Source organism: Aethalodelphis obliquidens, unplaced genomic scaffold (genome assembly GCF_003676395.1).
Source record: "Aethalodelphis obliquidens isolate GAN/ISIS:26980383/991018 unplaced genomic scaffold, ASM367639v1 scaffold15, whole genome shotgun sequence".
Classification (NCBI taxonomy): domain Eukaryota; kingdom Metazoa; phylum Chordata; class Mammalia; order Artiodactyla; family Delphinidae; genus Aethalodelphis; species Aethalodelphis obliquidens.
Genome location: NW_020837959.1, coordinates 17508324 through 17527638, shown reverse-complemented (window position 1 = coordinate 17527638; position 19315 = coordinate 17508324). Strand labels below are relative to the sequence as shown.

Genomic DNA, 19315 nt, shown 5'->3' with positions numbered 1-19315 from the left:
TCATATCTTCCCTTGGTTTGCATTTTCCAAGAACAGTAACCTTTGTTTTTGTAGCTCCCCTTAGCATACAATAAGGTTCTTTTTAATGGTAATTGATATTTTATAGTACCACTAAATAGGTATGTTAAAGGGGCTACCTTATTTTCAAAAAGAACTGAGATTTTGGAAAACTTCAGATGTAGTGGATTGGTAACTGCAGGGGTTGCTGCTGCTTAATTTCCTCGGATTTTTTTCAGTAATAAATTTGTATTTCATTTAATCATATTTTTTTAAATGTTTTTCCTCAGGTAAGAGTTCTGTTTGTTCCCAGTTCTTTCATTTTGAAGGGTTAAATTCACTGTTTCTAAGGCACTCTCTAATTTGTCTTGCAACTTTTCTCTCTCTTCTTGAATCACGTTCTCTAGGATTTCAGTTTGAATTTTTTTTAACTTTTTATTTCGAAGTAATTATAGACTCACAAGAAGTTACAAACAAAATACAGAGAGACCCTCACATACCCAACTACCCAGTTTCCCCCAAAGAGGACATTTTATATAATTGCAGCACATTATCTAAACCAGGCAGTTGATATTGGCATAATAAAACTCACTAGATGAGCTAGTTCCTCAGGATTTTGTATTATTTTGAAGCAGTTTATGTAAACTTCTATCTGCGGGAAATGTTCTTATAAGAAATAACTGACCTCCTTATTTCAAAAGTATTATTCTCAGTATTTTTTCCCTTTGATTCTGTGTATCTGTTTTATATCTATGATTAGAGAAAAATGAAGCATTCTAAAAATGAATAGTTTTTAATTCTTTTTTAGATCAAAATAATAGTACTAATATTTATTAAAATGCTTATTGTTGGCAGTATACATATATAGTTTCACTTAGTACTCAAGGCACCCTGAAAATTAGACCACATCACTGATATTTTAGACATTAAGGCACTTGAGGTTCAAGAAAAGTTAATAAATAACCAAATTCGTGTTGTGAGTTAAGACTAAAATAGGACTCAGAGTCAATCTTTGTGATGATGAGATTCAATCTTTGGGATGAACAGTTTGAGATTTTTCTATACAATCGTATTGAGTTTTTTGGGTAGGTAATATAACCCACATAATTTCTACTTTTAAAAATATAATGAGACTTTCTTTGCGGTCTTAAATATAATCCATTTTTCCTCTTCAGTGGAGACCTGAAAGAAAAATATTCGTCATGGTACACAATTTTTTTTTTTTTTGGTGGTACGCGGGCCTCTCACTGTTGTGGCCTCTCCCGTTGCGGAGCACAGGCTCCGGACGTGCAGGCTCAGCGGCCATGGCTTACGGGCCCAGGCGCTCCGCGGCATGTGGGATCTTCCTGGACTGGGGCACGAACCCATGTCCCCTGCAGGTGGACTCTCAACCACTGCGCCACCAGGGAAGCCTACAAATTTTTGAATATACGTATTAAAAAATCTTATACATTAGATGGTCAAATTATATTTTTAATCTATTCAATCAGTTATAACTGAGAGACATGCTAATTCTATCACAATTAAATATCTTCCAATTATAATTTTATCTGTAATTATACATTCATGTATCATTAATACATTTTGCCTTATAAATGTTCATGGTATGTAACTCATTGAATAAAGAATTATTGCTGCTATACCTTTAATGACTATCTTGACTTGTATTATTGATATTTTAATTTTTTCCTGTGAACGTTTCCACTTAAATTCTACTTTATCTGAAATCGAAGTGTTTTGATTTTTATTTTTCTCATGGATTATTTCTTTTATTATTTTTCTCATGGATTCTTTAGGTTAGGAAATTCTAGCAGGATTCATCTGGGTGATTCTTCTGCTCCCGTGTCATTAACTAGGGTGATTCAGTTGTGCTCAGCTGGCAAACAAGTCAATGCGGAAGGTCCACGCCTTTTTTTCTGTGTCTTGTAAATTGGTGGGTGTGGCTTAGCTGAGAGGGACTCTTCACTAGAGGACCTCCACATGGCTTATATATGGCTTCTCCATCATGGTGGTATCAGTATGGTTGAACTCCTCATATGGTAGCTGGGTTCCCAGAGACTGAGCTTTCCAAGGGAACCAGGCAAAAGTGTATGGGCTTTTACTATCTAGCCTTAGAAGTCCATAAAATTACTTGCCGTACTCTCCTGGTTATAGCAGTAACAAGCATGACCAGATGAAGGGAAGGAAACACAGATCCATCTCTTGATGAGAAGAATGTCAGCCTATTTTGATGCCATGTTTAAAACTGCCAGACATGGCAATTATATATCTGGTGGAAGGCATTTGAGGAAAGACTTGAAAGAGATGAGGAGAAGCCATGCTTTACTGAGAAAAATGCATCCAGAGAGAACACAGCTTGTGCAATAACCCTGAATCAGGAGCCTGTGGACTTATTCATAGAGTACCATCATGGAAGCCAGTGTGGTTGAAGCATAATGAAGGAGAGGAAGAGTATTAGTAGATGATGTCAGAGAAACAGGAGAAGAGGCAGATTGTGGAGAGAGGGCCTTGTAGGCCATTGTAAGGACTTTGGAATTCCCTCTGACTGAGATGGGATCTATTGAAAAGTCTTAAGTAGAGAAGTGGCATGATCTGAATTACTTTTAATAAGATCTCTCTGGCTCTTGGGTAAAGAAAAGGTGAAGGGGATCAAGGTGAAGCTGGGAGTCCAGGAGGGAGTCTTTTGCCATAATCAGATAAGGAAAAAGGCATATATGGTCTAGACTAGAATGATCATGTTGGAAATGGTCACTAGTATTCTGAATCTGGACACTTTCAGTAGAGCCTACAGGAATGTTTAATGCTATCTCTTGAGTTCACTCAATGTAAGATGGGGGATGTAGAATGCTTTTCCTTCCCTTTGCCCCTAACAATCCTCAATATCTAGTATTATAACTAGGAGTACGAAATATCATTGCATTTATTAAATACTTATTTTCTTTTGAAATTTTACTTTAATCATAATTTTGTGGTAAACAATTATAAAACATGTAAAAGGAACTTTAATTGGATCAGTTGTCTCCTTTCAGGATTTTGGATTCACAACTTCCTGCTTCTTGAAAGTTTAATTTTGATAATTTTTCCCCAATATGTACCAATATGTCCTTGAGCAAATTATTTTTGGAAGGACAGATCAGTGGGGTATATAGAGATGTCATCCCTTTGCATTCAACCTTGATACAGAACCTGATAGATATGATGTTTTTGGTCATATTCTTATTAAAGTCTCCACGTCTTCTAATATATTCACACAGCTGAAGAAAGGTCTAAAGTAAACCTGATATAGATTATTTTTAACTAACGTTTTTTTCTATATATATATTAGTCAGATATTTTCTTTATTTTTGCAGTTTTGGGGTTTGGCTAGTTTCTGTCTACATATGGGTAAGTCTTCACTGTTTTCCCACCACAACCACTAGAATCTGGTTAGTTCTTTTCTTCTTCATATTAAGTTATAGCTTTGATTATTGTTTCATATCAAGTTACTCTTGTTTCTTTCTCAGGTTCACAAATTATTCTTGAGTCAGAACTCCCATCTCTGGCATTCCATCTACCATCTTTTCTGTCATCATGTTCTGCCTTTCTCTTTCCCCCTGGGCCCTGATTCAGTTGCTGGCTTGAGCTTTTCAGTGCATCTGTTTTGTTCTCCACGGATCCCATTGTGGATGGAAATTGTGCTATTGCATTTTAGTTTTCATATAAACCTCCTAATCTCACCCATCTCCCATTTTGTCATTTAGGCCCATTTTGTCATTATAACTTTCAGCTCCCGTTTCATAAATGACCTGTCTTTCTACCTACTCCTCATAGTTTAAGTAGTTTAAAGCAATTTTCTAAATATTTCTTCTTGTTCAACAGTAAAATCATTTTTAGGGGTATTCTTTCCCTAAGTCTTCAACATGATATTCCCTTCCTTGTTTTCGCAGGATGATTTTTAGTTGTGTGTGTGTTTTCTGTTATGTTTTCTCCATTCTCTTTACCTAGAAGGTAGTAATATTTATCTAAAATCAGGTTTTTGAATAAAAACTAAATAGCCACATTTACATCTCACTTACCTTTGAGATGATGGCTGAGCTTCTTTTTAATTCTAAACTGGAGGAGAGTAGGTTGATATGCACATCCCCTCAGTAGCCAGCAAGCATCTATTGGAATAGCTCAGCTAGGCTAAGGTGTCCTGTGCTGTCTCGTTCAAGGCACAAGACGCACTGCAATGTTCAGCACACGTGTAGAGTGGGGGGCAAGGATGAGTACTGTTTGTAAATGATATGCGTTACTGATTTCTGGGTGGGGATTCTAAAGAAAGGCTGTATTTTATTTTGAAATTAATTTTAAATAGCCCGTTGGTATGGCGCAGGTCACGTGTTTATCAGGAATTTCTTGATATGCTTTATACTCTCTCCATTGTTCCCTAAACTTGTGAAAATCTTTTTGTACTAAATAGCAAAGCTGTAATGTGGGAAAAGGAAGGGAAAATAGGAAAAGAGGCTGAATTCTTGCTAGGGGGAGCGAGATCAGGGAGGGGGCAGCAGCAGAGGGAGCGAAGATGCTGGGAAGCCTATGTGATTAAGACCCGAATCACTTGGGTTATAAATCGCTTCAGGTACCCAGGCTCCTCTGTTGCTTCACCCAACAAGGCTTTTCTTGAGGGAAATATTCTCCAGGTCCTGGCAGAATCTTGCTGCATCTTGTTCTTTTATTGTAGCTTCAGTCTCTCAAGGAGTCTATATTAGGCCCCTCAGAAAAACAGGACTGGGGCTGTAGGAGAACAACTGCTGCTTCTCAGGGCTCCTGCAGGAATGACTCAGCGACATGCTAGGGAGAGCCAACTGCCATCTTACCAGATTTTATATAGAGGAAATTCTTCCCTCCTGTGAAGTAAAATATGGATAGGAAGGTTTACCTTAATTGTTTTTACAGTTAGTTTACATATTGAGTGTCAGTTTTAGGATTTAGTGTTTATGTTGTTTGTTCTGTTTTACTCATTTATTTTTATTTCTAATGAGAACTTGGATGAGACTCCATTAAAAGGTGCTATTCAGAAACTATTTAAAACTGGACCACATCAGCATTAAAATGAAATTACAGATTCATGGGATTTGTTACCAAATTCAGGAACATTGAGGAATTTCATAAGAACCCGTTCTGGAAAAGATAACTTAGCTCCTGAAAGTTATTTTTTGGTTTACTTTTGTATGAGTCATATATGCACTCAGATAGCAAATATGTGTTAAGCTCTCATATTCAAAGCATTTTGTCAAGCCCTGGAACTAGAGGATCATTAAGACAGACACACTAATTGACCTCAAGAATTTACAGTCTAAACGGTGAGCTGTGACAAAGCGAGAGAGAGGCAGGACATATATACACTACCAAACGTAAGGTAGATAGCTAGTGGGGAGCAGCCGCATAGCTCAGGGAGATCAGCTCGGTGCTTTGTGACCGCCTGGAGGGGTGGGATAGGGAGGGTGGGAGGGAGGGAGACGCAAGAGGGAAGAGATATGGGAACATATGTATATGTATAACTGATTCACTTTGTTATAAATCAGAAACTAACACACCATTGTAAAGCAATTATACCCCAATAAAAATGTTAAAAAAAAAAAAGAATTTACAGTCTAGAAGGGAGTTATAGGCACTAACTATTGTGCAGTTAATTACTTGATTAAAATAATGATACATGTATCCCAGAAAAAAAAAAAGTGTTAGCAAGCAATAGTTACAAGAGCCAACAACCTAGAAGAGACACCCTAGTTGGCAGTTAGTTGTATTAGTTTCCTGAGACTGCTCTAGCAAATTACCAGTGAGTGGCTTACAACTGCAGAAATGTGACAGCTAACAGTTTTGGAGGTCTGAAGTCTGAAATCAATATTGCTGGGCCCAAATCAAGTTGCACTAAGGCCGTGGTTCTAGGGGAGAATTCATTCCTTGCCTCTTCAAGCTTCTAGCATTCTTGGGTTTGTGGCAGCATCACTTCAGTCCCTGCCTAGTGGTCCTATTGCCTTCTCCTTTTACTTCTGTAAAAAAACAAAAACCAGAGGCTTCCCTGGTGGTGCAGTGGTTAAGAACCCGCCTGCCAATGCAGGGCACACGGGTTCGAGCCCTAGTCTGGGAAAATTCCACATGCAGCGGAGCAACTAAGCCCATGCGCTACAACTACTGAGCCTGCGGTCTAGAGCCCATGAGCCACAACTACTGAGCCTGCATGCCACAACTACTGAATCCCGCGTGCCTAGAGCCGGTACACTGCAACAAGAGAACCCACCAAAATGAGAAGCCCGTGCACCGCAAGGAAGAGTAGCCCCCGCTCACCACAACTAGAGAAAGCCCACGTGCAGCAACAAAGACCCAACGCAACCAAAAATAAAATTAATTAATTAAAAAAAATCCAAAACCAAAAAACTCCCTCTGTCTTCCACTTAAAGGGATACATGCCATATGGGCATTTGGGGCCCACATGGATAATCCAGGGTAATCTCTCTATCTCAGAATCTCAAATTTAATCCCATTAGCAAAACCCCTTTTAAAGCTTGGTGTAGTGACTGGGGAAAGAGATAGAAGTTTCTAGGCAGGAGGAACGGAGTGTAAACCGAAGGACCTTGCAGAAATCATTTAAATGACTGAAAGAGGGGAAGTAGAGGAAAAGCACAGAGAGTGAGGGAGAGGTTGGCCAAATTTGCCTCGAGGTACAGAATCTCCAGGTCATCTGGACCAGAAACACCCATTCTGTTTGGACTCTGCCAGCCATCAGAAACCTCCCGCCTTCTGTGTATGCATCTTTTTCACGTACTGAGTCAGCCAAGTGTGTCCAGAGAGGAATCACAATTGTAGGAATCTGAAAGTCCCTAGGCGCATAGAGTTCTGTCTATGGAACTAGGTCCAGCTGTTTTTTTGCACTGCATAACTGGGTTTGCCAAGAAATAGCTGGAGAAGCAATTTTCTCATATATGCAAGTGAACACAAATTAGAGTCCATTACACAAGTGGATTGTTTTTTCAGGACTGTCTGATAGTAGGAATTTGGCTGTGGTGTAGTTAAGATGAGGATGGACAGAAAGCTGAGCTATTTCCCCACCTCCTCCAGCTTCCTCTCCATAATAACTGTGATTTGAAAGCTATCAATTTTTATTTTTTGAGATTCAACAGACCACAAAACGGACAGAACTTTAAGTTGGGATTGGAGACAGGGTTGAAACTGGGTATTCAAATGGATGTGTTATGCTCAACTTCTAATTGTTTTCTATATACTAATTAATTACTACAGGCTTACTTTCCTTAAGAAAAATTATTTACAAATCTTTTAAAATTTCAAATCTCTTTTATGGGCCCAGGAAGTCCACTTTTTGGCTATTGAAAATGAATGTAAAGAAAGTGAATACGGGAACAGTAGGGTATGTGTGTGTATAAGTACATATAAATATATGTGTATATTATTGTGTATATAAATGTTTATTTTATGTATATATAAATGTTTATATGTATATACATTATATATTATATTATTATATATTATGTATATGTTATATATAAGCATTTTTTCCATGTAGTTCTTCTTATGTTATTATGTCTGACTTTCATTAATATTCTAACCAATTTATTTGGTCATGCCTAAAATAAGAGCAGACAGAAGTATTTACAATAAAAGCTACATAATACTGAGCTTGTTGGCTTCCTTGACAGATTCCCACCCCAATCCAAAAATACATGGACCAACCACATATCAAAACTGTCCAATTAGTAGAGTATTGATGATGGATTTAAACTTTGAAAACTGTATTTGTCAGAGTGTCCTTTATGAAAAAAACCAAGCTACAAATTTCCAAAAGTAAAGGAAGAAAAAAGAAAATGATGCCATTAAAGGTAGGATTAATAAATATATTAAAAAATATTTAATTAACTGTCCATCAGTTAAAATATATCTTACCATTATGACTGCCCTTCCCCCTCTCATTGGTGTTTATTTGTAAATTGCTCATCTGTGTTTCTATTTGCTGTGTAGGATTGTGGAAACAGCTACTTTGTGGTAGTTTGTTATTGTGGCCCCAGGAAACTAGTATGCTCTGAAATTCAAAGTTTCTTTCTCTCTGATTTTATTGTGTTATGTATTGGTAGGAAATACCTGGGTGGTTCATTTGCATGGTATGTTGATAATCTGAGAATTATTGTATCTTGCAACTAATTTTAAAGTATATTTTGATGCAGTTGTTAGTTTCATGTCTGAAGTTTAACTAATGTTGGTGCCAGTTACATTTGCAAAACAATACAAAAAACTGTAAGATTCTAGGGACTTTTAGGATTTTGTAATGTCTCTATCAAAAGGTTGGTGAGATGAAATTATATAACGTTATATGTAGTGATCTGCTAAAAATTCCTTGTTGATTGCTATACAAAGCATGACATTACCTTATTAGAATAATGTTTATGAGTGTTTTCCATAAGATATCACAAACTGTGATATCCTCAGTAGATATTTAGTTATCTATAAATAATAATAAAGGCCATAATAAGGTCTCTATCAATTCTATTTATTTTGACTTCATTATTTAAGGTCAGAAACATATATTTCAAACTTAGACATTATTATCTATAATTATAAAGTCAAATAAATGGTAGAAATTAACTTAAATATAGTTTGTGTCTCAACAGTTGAAGTGAGATAGTGGAATCACAGAAGGTTGAATCTTTTTGAATTGATTTTACAGATATCTGCATTCTCTAAATCCCCTGTAGTCCTCTTACCTATCATGAAAGGTTATTCTCTTAAACCTGGCACATGAAATCAATCATATGACTCCTATCTGTTATGAGAGTTCAAAGATTAAGACCTTCACTGTCAAGGAGAAGGGCTGTATAGAAGCTGCATGTGCACAAAACAGCATTCAGCAGTGGCATCCAGTGTCACCCAGGTATTTGAGAAAAAGTTACAAAACACAGATCACTAGTACTTACTTCACATTTGCTACCAAAACCAAGAAGGGGGGCCCAGAGATGATTTGAAATAAAAATCTGTTCTGGAGGAAGGGGTTCACTGATGAATACCTAGCTTGTGCTTCCCAGACCTTTAAACCAGAGACAGCAATGCATTTACCAGAGTCAAAGACACCTCCTAAAACTAGGAGACTCAGAACTCTGGAAATGGAAGGAATTTTAATATACAATCACCTAACCAAGTCAGAAAAAAGGATATAAACCAAACATCTACTACTGCTGCTACTATTACCACCACCACCAACATGGTCCCCATTCTCAATCTTGAATCTCTAACAGAGTTGGCAATAATAGTAGAAAGAGAAAGCCCCTGATAAGGTGTTTTCCTCATCTCTGATCAATGATCATATTCTTATATCTTGTCCCAGTGAAGCTATCAAAAACTTCTAAGACAGATCACTTTAATGATTCATAACGAATTCCAGGGTCAGATTTTGTATATTTTTCCACCTGAAATTGTATAAGTGCACATCAAAATACCATACTTTTGATGTGAATCTGAAACAAATTCTATTGCATTCCCAAGAAAATGAAATTAATATCAGCCAGGAGAGCATGGTGTGTTTCAAATAAGAAATGTTGGTAATGTCAGGAGAAATGACTTCTTAATGACATACCGTGTGTAGATGTATTAGCACTTCTTTTTAATATTTCATCTGTTGAACACAAAGAGAACTGGAATCTTGTTAATCATCATTTTAAAACATTTTTATAGAATGTAAATATATCCGTACTTGCCTTTTTGCCATGTTAATGAGAAGCAAGTCATACTTGTGGAATGAGTATTCCTATTAAACTGCTGTCATCCATTCCCAGACCTGCTTAAAAGAAACAGGCACAGATGGTGGGTCTATTACTTCTCTAACAAAAAATTTGCCTCTTTTTTGTGTGTGTTTTGTTCCCTCCTTCTCATTGAAATGTGAGCAGTTTTTCAAGTCAAGAAGCCTCTGTAGGGTTCCTTGAAATGTTTTATCCATTACTTGTACATGTAGGAGGAAAAGAGTGATTAATGATTTATTAAAATTTCATAATGAGAAAAACTCATATAAGAAGTCTGTTGGAAAAACTTTGATTTAGTAACTGTATTTTTTGCATGCAAATTAAAGTCTGCAGGGAGTTTTTGTGTCAGACTAGGAGCCTAAATTACTAATTTTATGATGACAAAACCATTTAGCCCGTGTTAAAAATACCTATGTTGTTCTTTTATTATACATTGTTCAATGCAAATTTGTCTGTTGTATGCATATTAAGAAAAAGAGCATGAGAAGTTTTCAACGTAAATGTTTCGTTTAGGTTGAAAATACATGTATACAGTGAGGTATCCAAATTTTAACTATGCAGTTCTATTCTTTTTTTTTTTTTAATATAAAATGAGCACTCTTGTGGAGCCAGGATCCAAATCAAAAAACATATTACTAGAACCCCAAAACCCCCTTCAAGCTTCTGCACACTATCTCCTAGAGTAGTACTTATGGTGATTTGGAACATCATTGATTAGTTTTTAACTTTTAGTGAATGGAATCATAGCACATGTTCCATATGTTGCTTCTTTCATTTAATAGTTCGCTTATAAGATTTGGAATACAGTTGTAATTCATTCACTCTCATTGCTATATAGTATGACATTATGTAAATATTCTACCATTTATTTGCCCATGCTAATGTTTAGGGATATTTGGGTTTTGTCCAGTTGGGTGCTCTTTTGCATAGAACTTCTCCGAAAATTCTATACCTTTCTTTTGGTAAACATTGTTTAGTATATACCCGAATACACGTCAAATAGTGGTTTATATCAGTTTAAACTCCCATCCACAAGGAGAGAGGGTTCTAGCTGCCCTACGTCTGTGCCAATGCTTGGTATCATCTTTTTTCATTTAAATCATTCTGGTGTGTGTATATCACTATTGCACTGTGGTTCTTCTTAATCTTACAAAAACAGAAAAGAATAATTTTATTAAAGCATGTTTCACTTAAAGTATCTTAAATGCCCTGCTTTGCAATATTTTTTTCTTACTTAAATGATACATAAGAATAGTGATCCTGAACTATTCGGTAATATACTAGCTGGGAAGGAGATTATTGATCAATTGTAATTCTGATAAATTTAACGAGTTATTTACTGTAATAATTAAGAACAAAAAATAAGCAATTCTTTGGATTAATGTGGAACAATATTCTTGAATGTTAAAAGAAAGTTTCATGGTCTATAAATAAATCAAGACGTGAACCAAGTAAGTGTTTATTTAAAGTTAAGAGAGGAGTCTCAGTTTCCATTGTTGGCATTATGTCTGTATTTCAGGTGAAACAAAGGAAAATCTTAAGGCAAACTTGCAGTCTATTAGTTCAGTCTCACCCTGCCAGCAACTGTTATTTCATTCTTTATCTAGTAATATACAACTGTTCGCTGAAGAGGTTTTTGAAGAAAATAGTATATCCCTTTTAATTAGAAGCAGTGAAGACTTTGAAATGGTATAGTTACAGTAAAAAAAAAATCAAATCAAAACAAAACAATTAAAAAAACAAGCACTTTGCACCAAGCTAATTGTATCTTTATGTTAGTTGGTTTCAGGAGTTTTCATTCATAATTATTGAATGATTGTATCTAGAGCTCACATTCCCTGTGTTCACATCCTTGCTGTATATTTAACCAGCAGTGTTGCCTTGGGAGAGTTACTTATCCTATTCAAATCTTAGATCCCCAACCTACAGATAGGGAATAATTATCGTATAAATATTATATGGTGTACTGTTCTGGGTCCTCCAAGAAGCAAATGCCAAAGAAGGACTAAACACAAGAGGAGTTTTATTAAGTGAAATGCCTATGAGTGAAAACGGGGAGGAATCTGGGTAAGGCTGGAAGAGCTGTTGGCCATGAAGCAAACGTGACCCGGAGTGAAGGAGGGAGGGAAGCAAGGTGGAGTGGAAGCATTCGGCATGAGGTGCCGTCTAAGGCAGGTTTAGCAGGGGCTGCAGGGAATCCTGAGTCAAAATTGACCATTAGGGGAAAGCTATGTCTTCCAGTGATTGGTGTGTGTTAGTATCTCTGCTGCACTCAGTCATTGGTTGGAGGAGACAAACAAATAGATTTCAGAGCAAAGCGGCAGGTGCCCTGGTCAATGACACTTCCAATATTTTGAAGCCTATGAGGCATGTTCTCATGGCTGCAACAAATGATTGTCACTGAGATGAACTGACAGACTCCAAAGAAAGTAATTAAAACAATGCCTGAGTCATAGTCATCATTTATCCATTTATTTATTCACATTATTCATCATTATTATTAATAATCACACTAATAAGGGAGCCACATGCGTAATCTACTTGAAATATTTGGAAGAAATATATAACAGTGCTACAGAGAAGTTAAGAGAAGCCTAATATTTATAATTTACTTGATTCTTCTTAACTAAAGAATATTAGTACACATTAATAGTATATGCATAATTGTTTTCCTTCTACTATTTGTTATTGGTATATATTGCTAAGTTACTAACTTACACTGGAATACCTAACTCTAAAACCCTCTATTTCTGCATAAAGAAACGAGTTCAAGGTTGTTTTAAAAATAAAGAGTTATTAATATCATTATTCTTATCACATCCAATTGGTATTATCCATATCAAAGAGTTCCATCATTTACTATCATTGGAAGGACATAATTAGCAATTGTTTGATCTACTTTTGAAAAATGATCATTGGGTATGCGTAATATTGGGAATAACTGGATATTACTTGAAACTCCTTTTGTTTGGCCATATTCTCAACAGTGGAACCTCTTTTTATCTTTTCAAAGAGTTTCCACTGCTGTAGAAAATTCAGAAGGTTCATGTGCATAATTGTGATACTCTGCTCAAATACAGAGAAGGGATATTACATTACAAATTATGTGAAAATGCTTCCCGAAAAGTCTGTGAGGCCACTTTATCATGATACTTTAATGTAAGCAACATTTTACTCAGAGGAAAGTCTTAAACACAGAGGGGATGGAACCTCCAGGGCATGTCCCCCATCTCTTACTTTCCCCCATTTGTTCTCTCCTTTTGTAAATAAAAGCCTAGTTATTCTTCCCTGTGTGTGTTACTCAAGGGCCTTTGCGATTTCCCCTGCTGGGATGTCATCTTTTGCCCTGGAGAGCACATTAACTACATCCAAGACCTATCCTTACCTTAATATTTCAAGGGCTGCCTCAAGCTATAACTCCTTGGTCCAAATAAACTTCTCCATATGTTCAATGTTTACTACTTGTGTTATCCCTCCCTCTCACTTGGCATATACTCTTCCTTCTTGCTATCCCTACCACATACTGAACGTCTCCTTCATTCCTACTGCTGTGCTTTAACTGTTCACTTGTCATTATGCTACCCCACACTGTCAGGAAAATAAAGATAGTTATATTGCTGGAATCTAGTAAGAACTTTTAAATATAAGGTAATGAATGAATGCATGAATGAACAAGTTAATTGATACATTATATTCCCAGGTATATAATGAGTGCTGTGAGGATAAGAATTGAGTCTTATAACTCCTTATAACCCCAGTCATGTAGTATAGGACTGGAATATAGGAGGGGGCGCTTAATACATCTTTGTGACTGATGAATCTAAATATTTGTTTGAGTACTAAGTTGACATTATGTGACACATATATGTGTATATGTGTATATATATTTCTTTGGTAGTCCAATATGTAAAAAAATATTACTGTGATTCATCTAAATACTTGTAAAATGAAGTGAATTGACCCAGATGATATGGATTCAGACGTGTGTAATTCAGCAAAGATTGGTAACAAAGTGAGATGTATATTAACTTTTTTTAGTATATTGGTAAGTAGTATTAAAAGCACAATTTTTGGTTGGGTCTTTTGAGAGGATAACAATAGAATAGTCTGTATTTGCATGCTAAGTGTTTTACCAGGAAAAAAACATTGCAGCTGTGCCTGATTCTGGTCCAAGAAAAAATACATTATTTTATACTCTTGAAGGAGTAAGATTCTGAACTCGAATCTGTTCCAAAAGTTGTGGCAGATAATACTGTGACCAGATTATTAAGTCATGTACCTTTCACTTTTCACTTTGTTAGCTATACTCAGCGTGTGGTTGGAAATGGAATCAAAGCCCAGTCTGGAAATCCCGAAGTCAAAGTCAAAGGAACTGATCCGGTGATAAATCAGATTATTGATAAACTGAAGCATGTTATTCAGGTAAGTGCCAATGCTCTATTTATTGGTATAGTCAGTGATAACTAGTAAATGATGACTTTCCATTATATGTCATCAACCTGTTAATCCTATCTGATAATCCTACCTGAAGCTGAGTACTGGAATAAATTATTTGTATCTAGAGTTTTGGAAATATTTGGTTGAGTGATTTTCATATACAGTCAATGTGCAGCAGTATTTTAATGGATGGATAATATCTATCTGTAAAAGGAACCATGGTTTCAGGGTTTCAATAAATAATGAGAATCTCAGGATGAGCTTCATCCCTAACGAATAAGCTTTAGACATGGGAACTACTGTCACCATCAAAGAAAACACATAGAAGAGCATGGAAGATGCCAAAGTCACCTTCCAGGCAACTTTCTGAGCCTTGCTGTGAAGGGTTTTGCTGCATTTTCAACAAAAGTTAAGTCATAAATTAATCACATGCATTTCTTGTATTTATTTCCTGTATCACCTTTTACATGTTACCTAATGGTTGTTTATGAAATACTTGTTTTATCTTTAATAATATTATTTAATTAAGTGAGTATGTACTGCTGTTTTTAATACATGGCAAGTAAAGCATGAAGGTATCTGTCAAAGGAATATTTCATCAAACTATTTGATTAATGAAAGCCAAATATTATATTGCATGTTGTAAAAACCACCTTCCATTCTGCATCTGTTGGAGTTTGGGCTAAGAAGGGCTATTTTTTAAGTTATTAGTCTTTTTATAACAATTTATATTTTAATTTTTTCTAAGCAAAACTTTGTATGGATAGTTGATCCTGACTTCTAGTGTTCTATGTCAGAATCGATACCTAAGCATAGTACTGAGTTTTTATTGATATTATTCCAGAGTCGTTGGTATGCTTCTCATAACTGTTCTGCAAAACTTAAGTTTATATGGGGCCAGTTCTTAGGATTCCATTTTTATGGGAGTCTCTACAGATTGAGCAAAGCAAGATATGGGGGCTTGTGTCCAATACCAGAGATTTCTCCTTTTCAGGAGGCAATAATGGCTACTTTGCGCTTTCTACGGCTGGTACATTGGGAAAACAGAGCTCTCACCCTGGAGAGCAGAATCAAAAATAAGTTCCATTAGGAAAAGTATAAGAGAAAAGTAGTGCCGCTCACGGGCCCAGCCGCTCCGCGGCATGTGGGATCTTCCCGGACCGGGGCACGAACCCGTGTCCCCTGCGTCGGCAGGCGGGCTCGCAACCACTGCGCCACCAGGGAAGCCCCTAGGATATCTTTTAATTCTTAAATTTCTAGTGGGCCAATAAACAATCTATTAGGAACTTGACACATAAACAAACTAGATTCCTCAGTATATGCCGATGTATATATGTTTTTGTTGGAGTTCCCCGGGAAAGAGACTGTGAAACAGAGATGTGTGTGCAGGAGGTTCACGGCAGAGTGCCCTGCAGTCAGTAAGGGGCTGGAGGGAGGGGCACAGCACAGAGGGAGCAACTGAACTGTGTTGTAGCTTTAACAGAAGCCTCGCCTGAACCCAGTAGGACCTCAGGAGCTGGGAGGCCTCTTTCAGGTTGTCCTGAGTTGAAACAAGGAGGTGGGTCTTCATTGTCCCACACTGACCAGTGATTGGATGAGGGCTAGTGGGGTGGAGGTTGGGTGTGTTAACTCAGCTCTGAGTCAGAGCCAACAATATTACATACAGCTAGAGGAACAAATGCCTTCATCTAGGTGGCACCTCACAGCATCACGGGCTATGATATGGTATGTAGATCTGTATTATTCAAAAACTCTAGTGCACAATGGACCATAAAATCCAAAGAGCTTTAATAAAAAGTGGTTCCTCTCGCTGAGAGACAGCAAAGCTCAGTGGTCTCCAGCGTGGGCTAAGCATTCCCCAGGGAGTTCACAAGCTGAGCCACTGGAGGGCAGAAAGGAAATATCGAACTTCAAGGTATATTTATTCTGCCACATTCTTTTACGTTTTTTTTTTTTTTTTTGGTTGTAGGAAGGTATATAAAATATGTAACAGTGCAATAGCACATGCATATAGTTTAGAAATACATAAATATGTGTCGAGTGGGTGTGTGTTCAAACTGTTTTAATGGTATATGTATATACACGCACACACATACATATATATATATTATAAAAACAGATGGAAAACCCTGTTGTAGGCAATAAGGATGGAGCTGCTATATACAAAAGAGTACATGTAAAAAAAACATATTCACAAAGAAATAAGTAGATACTCAAAATGTAGGGTTTATTAAAAATTCTTCACAGGAGGGTTCACTGATATGTTGCCCATTTGGCATGACATTTGACCCTTCTTGCTTCATAGATTTCAAAGCCATATCCTTTTCAAGGTGGCAGAGGGAAATAATTCCACTTTTTTTTAGCACCCATGTTAAACTGAGTCCCATTCTTTCATCTTTATATTAGTGTGCAGATCTCCAATTATTCATGCTTAAGTTTCCTTCCAGAGTTACAAGAGAATATGAAATAAAATGCTACCTTTGAGGTCTATCTTTTTAAAGTCTACTAGGGTGATATGATTGAAATTTAGATTTTTACAGAAGATAGCAGAAAGTCATATTTTGTACAATATTCACCTGTAATGTCTTAGAACATGTTCTTTCCTAAGACACCTGTACTGGAGATGAAGAGAAATTTTTGACTTTGCCAGACTTCTGACCGCTGGTCACATGTGTGTGTCCTAGTGGGAACGGCTGCTGTGCTGTGATATCCAGGGGCAGTTAAAAAGACCCACCACAGGGTCAGGTCTGAAAAGGTTCAGAAAATCATCTTCTATAAGTGAGAATTTATTAATTTGAGAATAAGTATGGAGCAAGGGAGGAAGTAGAAGAAGGAACATATTTCAGAATCTAATCTGTAGATTTAGGTGATCACTTATTTGTGTTTGGAGTTTGTTTTTTATTGTAATGGATATTAAATGCATTTGTCGAGAATACAGTATACTATAAAAATGCCATCTCTCATCATAGGGGTAAGCAAAAGTTCCTCTTGTCCTTTTTTTTCCATACCTAAGTGTATGGAAATAAGCCAGCCATATTTATTAGCAAAAACTGTCTCCATATGTTAGCCCCCAAACATCTTTCTTCTAGGCCTGCCATTGAGCACACCTCATTTTCTACCCTGTAACGAGTGGGTAGGGATTTTACTTTAGAGTTAGAGTCATTAAACGAGTGGGTAGGGATTTTACTTTGCACATGCCACTTTGTAAATGTCTTAATCATTAATTTATTCCAAATATTCCACTAATACTTATTGAATTCCCACTATGGGCCTGGTTCTGCACAAGGCACTGAGGTTACATGGGTGAACAAAGCAGACACAACCCTGCTGTCATGGGATTTATATTCTAAGGAAAAGGACAATGCAATGCCTGTAGCTGACAAACATGAACAAATCCAGAAAACAGAACAGATGAGGTAGGGGAAGGCACTCAAGAAGAGAGAGCGTGTGGAGGCCATTCCAAGTTGGGGGGCGGCTGGGTTGATACTGATTGACAAGGAATCGTAGGAAAGGGAGAAGGAATCATAGGAAGATCGGGGAGAACTGTGTTTGAGGCAGAGGAAATAATACATTCAAGGACTTGTGGCAGGAGTCGGTTAATTGTATTCAGAGAACGAAGAGAAAGCCATGTGTCTGGAACAGAATGAATACAGAAGAGAAGAAAACATAAAATGAATTAAGGGGAAACTAGTAGGCTCTGGTAGGGCATTTCAGTTTTCTCCTAAGTGGGAAAGGAAACCATTTAAAGGCTTTAGGCGGAGTATGATGAATTTAATTTATGTTTTATAAAGATAATTTTGGCTTTACTATGGAAAATGGACCTGAAGAGCAAGAGTAGAAATTGATTGGGGCTAGAATAAGAAGAGTGGGTAATATGAGAAACAGATGGATTTGGGTCAATCTGGCAAGTGGAGTTATCAGGAATTGTTGATGGATTGGAAATTGGGACAAGAGAAAGAGAATATAAGGAAGATAATCAGGGGGGATGATAATGTCATGAAGTGAAAAAAGGAATTCTGGAAGTGGAGCGCATCTGGGGTTTGGTTGTTGGAGTTGACTAGATATTAATAAATGAATGGTTCTCTTAAATTTGAGATGCCTGTTAGACATCCCAGAGGCACGCGCAGAGTTCATTGGCGACCCTAGAACTAGAAACGGACATTTGGGAACATCAGTATACAGATACTGTTCAAGTCGTGAGACTGTATGAGATTGCTACTTTCTTGTGAGAGTGTGTACCAAAACAATTAGAGGAGAATATAAAACAGCAGAATTCTATGAAAAATGTGTACTGTAAAAATCTACGAATGGAGAAATCATTTATTTAATGTATGTGGTACCTTGCAGATACTTAGAGAGTTGATCTTGGACAGACAAGATATTTAGTAACATTAACTTTTTCTTACTGAAGAATTATGTGTCTATTATAATAAACCAAATTTTATTATTTTAGAAAATTTTACCAATAGAAAGAGTAGAAAATAAATGGTATACCACTTACGAAACAAGCCTCAGGAAATAAGCCTTCTAGACTTTTTTGTACTTATGTATACATTTGACTTTTTTTAATAAAACAAAGAGTACATTTGGTTTTGTGTCCCAAACTACTCACCTAACAACACATAAATTTTTTTTCACGGAATTAAATATTCTGCAGTATGGTTGCTAGTGCCTGAATATTCTATCATATGGTAGGACTATCATTTTATTTAATCCAAGCACCTTGAGTTGGATATTTAGGTTATCACCAATTTTCACAATAATAAAGACTACTAATAGGTATATCCCCTATACATAAATCTTTTTGCAACTTTTTTCTCTTGTGATAAATTTCTAAATGTTGTAACCAAGAATCTGTTCATTAATAATTTTAAGTATTTTGATAAATATTGCTAAATTTTTCTCTAGGAAAATTATAGGAATTTATATGTGAAGCAAATTATATATTTTAATTTTCCCCGCATATTGAGGGTGTAGGTGAGAGATGGCAGTGACCACACATCAGTGTTAGGGAATATTATGGAGCTCTAGGAACCAAAGTAGTCAAACCAAAGTAGAAATGTTAGCCTGAGCTCCTGTCACCTGAGAGTACACCAAGGATGGCCAAAAAAAAAAAA

At 36.6% G+C, this 19315-nt stretch overlaps 1 protein-coding gene across 1 annotated transcript in view; it reads left to right on the top strand.

The window, feature by feature from the left end:
* The window catches only part of GPC5 (glypican 5), a 1374119-nt gene that overhangs the window by 424032 nt on the left and 930772 nt on the right, over positions 1 to 19315 (top strand). Inside the window, exon 6 of the mRNA XM_027116005.1 lies at positions 14063 to 14183. Within this exon, the coding sequence (XP_026971806.1) occupies positions 14063 to 14183 (121 nt within the window). The remainder of the gene's footprint in view (positions 1 to 14062; positions 14184 to 19315) is intronic.